This window comes from Pelobates fuscus, chromosome 6 (genome assembly GCF_036172605.1).
Source record: "Pelobates fuscus isolate aPelFus1 chromosome 6, aPelFus1.pri, whole genome shotgun sequence".
NCBI lineage: Eukaryota > Metazoa > Chordata > Amphibia > Anura > Pelobatidae > Pelobates > Pelobates fuscus.
In genome coordinates this window covers 171,150,134-171,158,396 of record NC_086322.1, presented here as the reverse complement: position 1 = coordinate 171,158,396, position 8,263 = coordinate 171,150,134, and the positions used below count along the sequence as shown (strand labels likewise).

Here is an 8,263-nt window from a genome sequence, read left to right as displayed (position 1 = left end):
ACAAAAAACTTTAAGCTCAGTTGTTATTCTACAAATATATGTACACGCATCTATGTTTTTCTAATAGTATACAACAAAATTAGCTCTGATAAAGCTATTAAATCAATAGGAAAACATTTTTCTATATGTTAGATTTTCAACTGTTTGCAAATAACTTTTTTTGTAAATCTAGCTGACTTCTGCACAAATCCCCTTCAGCTGTGTTTGACAAATCAAATGCCTGCTAATTGATGAACAGATTCTGCAATTCTTTCAAATATGCAATTTTCTCGGTTGAATTAGGTAATTGTATACACTTTAAATAAAAACAATGAAACAGTTTCCGATGAATGCCGTTTATTTTACAGTGTTTGGAATAACATGATGAAATAAAATCAATAAACCATTTCCGAATATTTCAATTTAACCTTTTATGCACAAAGTGTATGGAAGGCAAGGTCAGCATCAAGTAACTATTCAAATTCAAGAAATACATTATGCTAGTTAAAACACAAATGTATCGATTAACATATTTACCTGAAGCTTCCTTCCACTTCCAAAAACATGTGTGCCCCTGATAGCTTATATATGGCAACCAATAATTAATAGGGTTCAGCTGCATGCTTGGCAGCATTGTGAAATGCCAGGCACATTGGGGTATGCTAAAAAGCATACAGCCATTAACTTGGCCATGTTTGTAGTTTTTGGGTACTTGCTGACAGCAAGGAGGGCTTAAAATAAAAATAGATATTCAAATAAAACTGAAGCTATCCATGTACTAGAAACTTGGTAGTTCATTGTCAAGTGTAATAATATTCTCAAAAAAATAAAAATAAATGATACTATGCTGTTTTGCATGACAGGTACACTTTAAACAAAAATAAATTTTCTCCAAAATATTATGAGGGAGTGCAACTTTCATCACTTTGATCTTATGTAGAACAGTTGGGTTCTTCTTACAATAAGTAAAACAAAAAAAAAAAAGTTTAAAAAAAAAATTTTTTTTTTACATCCTTCTTTTCTGTGTGCTTATATACAAAACTGAAAAGAAAAAAGAAAAATATATATATGAATATAACACTTGTTCTGTATACATCATATGTCATCTTTTTATTGAAAAATGTACAAAAAAATAAGAGCAAATAAATATGTACAACTAAACAAAAGCATAAAACACAAACAGTGCAATGAAAAAAGAAAAACAACAAAACAGAATAAATCACACCGTAGATTAAGAATCTTGAGAACAGAATATTTATCAAATATCAGCAAACCGTTTTATTTCACAACTGATCATTGTAATGTGTCCACGGTTTCCTTGAATTGTTCTACATATGTCATGAATATAAACAGGACAATTCACTAATTTTAGTAAACACAAATTGCAAAAAGAGCTCATTTGAACAAATTCTCATATTGAGCTGTAGTCACCGGTTAGATCTTGCAATTCAGAGTTTAGAAAATGTTATGTTTCATTTTATTTTAAGGCACCCTTTGGCAATATATCTCCCCTTATGCTTTTCCTGCAATATGTCCGTAAGAGCATTATGGGATATGTAGCCCACAACACCTGGAGTGCCGAAGACAGATAAAGATTAATAATCATCTCTTTACAACATATATTTTGGCACCATCTCTGCTACGGAGATTGTCTGAACACTAAGCAATGAGTTGAGGCACCAGAAACTCTGGTAGCACTTACTTGCTTATACACGCACTATTTAAAATGAAAATAAAAGCATAGGAACAGTGCATCCTAAATAGGAACTGTAACTAAAGGGACACTAAGCATCAAGACAACTTTAACTTAAAGGGCCACTCCAACTGGATAAATTGGGATAAATGATCTAGTAGTTCAACAACGCAAATCCGATTTATGGACCTGTTAAATGACACTTTCATGTGACAACTGGTACAAGCACCAACTAGAAAGGACACTTGTCTGCATCTGGTTATAACAATGTTGATCTTTTGACCAACATTCAAGTATGGTAGCACTTGGAAAATAGTGATAACAATATTGTTTATTTTGAAATAAACAAAAATAAAGAAAAAATAAAAAGCACATGGGGTATTCGATTTTAAAAAGGCCAGTTTCAAAAAGATAAGGGCAGCTTTTACAACATTATTTGAGTTACATAAACTCTTGTGAAAAAACACATGAGGATAAATTGAAACAAATATTAGAAAGTTACATTTCTCAGTATGTACTATTGGTTAACAAATACAAAAGAAACAAATTGTAACCAATGTAGCTTAGTGAGAAAGTAAACCAGAAAAAAATTTAAAATAAGGAAAGAGTATTAAAAAAAAAAAAAAAAAAAAATCCAGAGGCCTCCTATGAAAAAAGATAAGGAAGCCAATATTGCATGCAAAAGGGCAATTAGATTGGCAAAACTGTAAAATGAGAAAGTGATAACCATTGAGAGTACAATCAAGCCAAAAACATTTACATAGGCACCCAGACCACTTCAGCTCATTGAAGTGGTCTGGGTACAGTGTCCCTTTTGCACTTTGTGCTACAATGTTAAACAATGCAGCTCCACAGAAACCGTTTTCTCTTTTATACTAATTGTATAAAAAAATAGCTTTTAGCAAACAGTCCTATAAATTGTTATGGCATTACCATTATTTCCTCTGATAAATGCATCCCCATATTTGTTCTTAAGTTGTCCATTGACGTATTCTTCTGTCTGTTCCAAAGCAATGTTCATATAGCCATCTAAACATGCCAGCACTCCTGCAAATGAAAAAAGTAAATCATAGTATATTAGTATTAGGGGTACATTAAAGGGACACTTCAGGCACCAAGACTACTTCTGCCCATTGGAGTGGTCTGGGTGCAAACTCCAACCACCCTTAACACTGCAAGTGTAATTATTGCAGTTTTTATAAACTGCAATAATTACCTTGCAGGGTTAAGTCCTTCCATGTTCTTAGAACACGAAGAGTGTTTTAAGCGACGGTGGACGTCCTCACGCTATGCGTCGCCGGAATCCCCATAGGAAATCATTGAATAATGCTTTCCTATGGGGAGGTCTAAAGCACGCGCGGCCACTGCCGTGCATGCGCATTAGGTCTCCCCCGCCGGCTGACATTGACAGGGGAGGAGCATGGGCATAGCCTGACCCAGCACCGAGGGACATCGGCACTGGATTAAGGCAAGTCACTGAAGTGGTTTTAACCTGTCCAGCAACATGGGATAGGGAGTGGGAGGGAGGGGCACTGCAGTGTTCGGCAATGCCAGGAAAACTGATATTTTCCTGGCACCGGAGAGTCCCTTTAAGCTTACAGGCATCCCGTAATGTCTGGATGTTATGTGATTTTTATTTTAAATTATTTTAAAGAGGTTATACTAATTTTAAGAAACCTGAAAAGACGAGTTGGCTGATATTGAAAGTCTGAACAGCAGGGGCACTGATCACTGAGGTATCAACTGTGACACAGTTTGTTCACTAGACTAGAGGATCAACAAACTGCAAAAAAAGCACATAAAAAGGTGGGGTTTTTTTTGTTTTGTTTTTAAACTGACTAGGTTACAGCATTGTGGTCACATGTTAAAATATTACATGCTTGAGACAAAAAAAAACAAATGGCCCTTAGGCTAAAACAGGACCATGGATATTCAAAAGTACATTGTTTCCTATCAAAATTTAAAAGCATAACTCAGAGTGGATAACTGAAATGGGCAAGCTCTTTCTTTGACCTTGTAACTTTCCAAAACACCATGAAACCTGTACATGGGAGCATCGTTGTACTCATGGTACATCACAGCATGCAAATGTGTGTTTTATTGCAGAAAAAGAAAACAGTATGAGAGTCACAGTTAAACTGCCATGCAGAAGTTGGAAAATAAAGGGTCTTCATCTCTTTTTTTTTTTTTTAGATTTTATTCATATTAAATTAGGTTTCATACATAAATATTTTATGTGAAATGAAAGCCCTGATTCTTCTTAAAAAAAAAAAAAAATTAAATAAATAAAAAAATTGGACTCAATATGAAAGGAAAATTATGGTTTAACAAACATATAGCTCAAATTCTAGGTTTTGTTTTGGTCAGACGTTGCACAACTGCCTTTATCCTTAAGGAATAACTCACATACTCTGAAATGCAAATTTATTTTGAGTAGAGCCCTTTTTTATTTTCTGCCATTTTTATTTTTTTACATTTGGAATCCCTTGAAGCACACACAAAAAAAAAAAAGGCGCATAGGGAATAATCGTTAAATGAACTTAAGCTTGTGCATCTTTATTTTCCCCTTAGCAGGTATTATTGTGCATGCATCCTTGGCTGCGAGCTCTTCCAATAACGTGAAGTTAACGTCGGCATTCTCAGAAAAGGGGTTAGAGCTCTAGGTGAGCCCCAGGTTGTCACTACTTGCAGAAATGTGTCAACACATTTTGTATCATAACCACTACAATGCACTGTGTAGTGTACATTGTGCTTAGAAAGAACATGTAACAGGCAATATGGACAACCAGGAGATCTTAAAAGTTTATAAATACAGTTTAAAATTAAATTCTATAAAACACGATTGTAGAAATGCATGTAACAGTTCATTACCAAGCAAAAAAAAAAAACAATACAAATGCTGTCTGAAAGAAATTGGAAACTGTAAATACTAAGGAAAATCCAGCAAGTGGTGATGCTTTTACAAGACCGCTTTATGGGAATATATATGGGAATATATATATATATATACATATACATATACACACACACACTAAATACTGTTGCAGGTATTTCTATTTTATACGTTTATTACAATGAAAACGACAAACTATCAAAACAGATGTCTCTTTTGCTGCACACTTTTAAAGTAAAATATGGTAACCATTGCAACTGTTAGGAATACCAACACACATTATCACAGAGATAAAAAAAATATATATATATATATAAATTTATCCCCCACTTACCTCTATAATCCACTCCAGAGTTAAGTTTCACAACCACTGGTCTTCCAATGATCTGCTTCAGGAAGTCACTTGGTGTTTGCTTCCTAAGGCTCATTCTGAATTCTTTTACAGACAAATATAACCAGGAACAAAGCCATGAGGAAACAAAAATGTAATTTTAGCACAACAATTTTTGGATAACGTTACTTTAAATAATCCACAGTTTTAAGAAACTTTCTTTCCATACATTTTAAAATAAATGCACCAAAACAGGCCAATATTTTTAAGCACTCAAGCTATTTAATATGTATCAGCATTTTTCTAATTACCTAATGTCAACTGTCATGCACATTGCTCAACCTGGTGAAACTCAGAGTGGATAACTCAGGGCTCGACAAATCCCAGACACCATGGCAACTAAGAATTTTGTCCTGGCACCTGGGATTTGTCAGGCTGTTCCCTCCACCTCTGGTCTCTTGATCACATTCGCTGCGGGAGGAAGTGAACTGTAACTTCCTCCTACCGGCGCCAAGGACGCGCAGGGGAATGACAAGCTGTCAAGGGACCAGATTTGTCTACTCACCACCCGCCCGCACATTCCGCCAAGCCATTCGCACGAAAGCCTATTCCACAGAGTTGTCTGCCCACTCATTCCCCTGCGCTGCTTCAGTAGTTTAGTTTACTTCACTTCCTCCTGGTGCTCAGAGAGCTGCATGGGGAGTAAGGACCAAGCGCAGCCCACTACCATTAGCCGCATTAAGCTCCACTGAAACCTGCTGCTGTCCAGTCCCACTGGACCCCATCAAAACCACCTATCTGCACCCACAAGGTAGGGAACAGGAGGGTGGTTAAAATATGTATTTTTTATATTATATATATTTATTTTGAGTGTTTAAAATAATACTTTGTGAGTGTGTGAGAATGTGTGTGTACTTTTGTCTGTTTGAGTGTATCTGTTGGTCAGTGAATGTGTATGTTTAGGTCACCAGCTCCTCTCTGATCGCATGGGAATGGTGTTTTTACTTACCTCTTTTACCTCCAACGGCGTACCCATCTCCGTTCGGCTAGCAAGCCTCCATAGGTGAGATTATCAATCTTGATTATCTCAGCCAATACAATGCTTCCCTATAGGAAAAATATTGGGAAGCTATTGAACATGTGTGGCAAAATGCTGCACCAATCGGCATCTCCTGATAGAGATGCACTGTGTTAATGCATCTCTATGGGAACGTTCAGCGCCTCCATGCAGAGATGCAGAATAAAGGACAGGACACATTTAAGTGGCTGTTTGAGTGGTAATGTAAACACTGTCTTTTCTCTGTCCTCTGAAAAGGCAGTGTTTACATTGGAAAGACTGCAGGAACAGGCTATATACACCAGAGCCCCAACATGAAGCTACAGTGGTTTTGGTGACTATTTATCCCCCTCCCAATATACTAAAATCTTACCTTATTTCCAGTTCCGCATGGGTCTGCCATCACAGTTTCCACTTCCTTGTCTGACATCAGAAGTGATGATGATCTCAGCCAATCACAATACTTTTCCATAGGAAAGCACTGGATTGACTGAGATAGTCAATTCATATGATCTCAGCTAAGGGGGTGGTGCAGGACAGAGCCAAATGCTACCCCAGCTAATGGGCATATCCTGAATCAATGCATCTCTATAACGGAAAGCTGTGTCTCCATGCAGAGAGTGAAGACGCTGCATGTGCAGCACTGACACAGGAAGCACCACTATCGGTCTCAGGAGTGGCCACTGGAGGTTCAGAGTAAAAGAAAACACTGCCTTTTCAATAAAACAGCAGCGTTTACAGTGGTCAGCCTGCAGGGAGCTATTATACTCACCAGAACAACTACATTAATCTGTGGTTGTTCTGGTGACTATAATGTCCCTTTAGGTTAAAAAAACAAACAACAACTTTATTGTACTATTATTGCAAAAAGGCAGGGACACCAAGTGTTAGAAATACAGGTGTTACTCTAACACCATCATTAATGTGTGCATCACACACACACATATATATGTATATATATATATATATATATATATATATATATATATATTGGCCTTTGAAATATTATTTATGACTGAGTTTGTCTTTTCTAACTTTTCCGTTACCTTACTTAATATATGAAGGAAGACTAGCACCATGACCATTTAAAATACACACACACACTGCTCCAACATGGTGCTACCTGCTCGCTGCAACTATGGCTCTCCCTTCTCACAAAGCCTCCTGCCCCGTGTATATATACACACACACAGTGTAACCCGGACTATATACATACAGCACACAGCATGTAACCCGGATCACAGTACCCTCACCTCTCCTGTACCCCAGCCGATGTTTCCCTCCTCCCGCGTCTCACTGCCTCCGCCCTTTCTACGGTGGACAGTAAGGACCAACAAAGGCAGCTAAACAAAGCACGCCTTCTACTTCCTGCTATGACGCATCGGAAGAACATAATTCCCAACAACCAATCAACGTACTCTTCCGGGTGCAGGAAATGGCGGGGGCGGGGTTTATTGTTAACCTGTCTCCTGGGCCTCCGGATGAGAAACTGTTGTGTCTGGGAATGGAACGAGTGACGTCACTATGGAATGAGCTCTGTGTTCAATCCTGCAATATCCTAACAATATTTACAGAGTCCTGGCGTCACAGCTATGGGCTACGGGGCCCCTTAGGGCAGAAGATGTAATGTTGCAAGCTAAACATTGTTATAGTATTATCAGCTTTCTCCACTTAACCATAAATCCTCACTAACCCCCACTGAACAAGTAAAGAAACCATAGCACAAGTCAGGATTTAGTTGGTCCTTCAGCACTGGGTTACACTCTGCCACCGTTACCTGATAGGGGGACCTAATGTACATGTGCAACAAGTGCTACGTCCTTCCTCATTGGAAAGCATGGAATCAATGTCTTCCCATGTGGTTTTGCGTGACGCTTTGACTTTGCAGAAAGTGCCTGTAGTGTCTCTTTCTCTAAAACTACAGTGTTTTACATAACAGGTCTAAGAGGGACGGGGACACTGCACCCAGACCATTTACTATTACAGTGGGACCTCGGTTTACGAATGTAATGCGTTCTCCGGGACGTTTCTTATTGCGAAACATTTGTAAACCGAAACGCGGTTTCCCATAGGAATGCATTGAAAACCAATTAATCCGTTCTGGAGGTCAGAAAAAAGTCAAAATGAGCTGGCATGGAAACCAACCCACAATGTAGAACACACAGTAAAAGGCATGCAAACGATGAAGCTCAGCTCCCTACCTTTCCACAGCTTGAGAAATGCGCCAAAAAGTCCCAAAACTGCAAACAATTTCCAGAATGGCTCCAAAACGCGATGCAAAAGCCGCTCCAACATCTCCACACTCGACTC

General features: G+C 38.0%; 1 protein-coding gene across 2 annotated transcripts; it reads right to left on the bottom strand.

Annotated features, from left to right (window-relative positions):
- Positions 1-319: 319 nt before the first annotated feature.
- On the bottom strand, positions 320-7,310 carry LSM6 (LSM6 homolog, U6 small nuclear RNA and mRNA degradation associated). Of its 2 annotated transcripts, none has more exons than XM_063460088.1 (4): positions 7,207-7,310; positions 4,900-5,001; positions 2,606-2,719; positions 320-1,020 (listed from the first exon to the last, which is right to left on the bottom strand). In XM_063460088.1, the coding sequence occupies exons 2-4, from the start codon at positions 4,991-4,993 to the stop codon at positions 986-988; spliced, it is 243 nt and encodes an 80-aa protein (XP_063316158.1). In that variant the 5' UTR covers positions 4,994-5,001; positions 7,207-7,310; the 3' UTR covers positions 320-985. The 2 variants fall into 2 exon arrangements, with proteins under 2 accessions (XP_063316158.1, XP_063316159.1); XM_063460089.1 differs by lacking the exon at positions 7,207-7,310 and adding an exon at positions 7,170-7,191.
- Between the last annotated feature and the right edge of the window lie 953 nt (positions 7,311-8,263).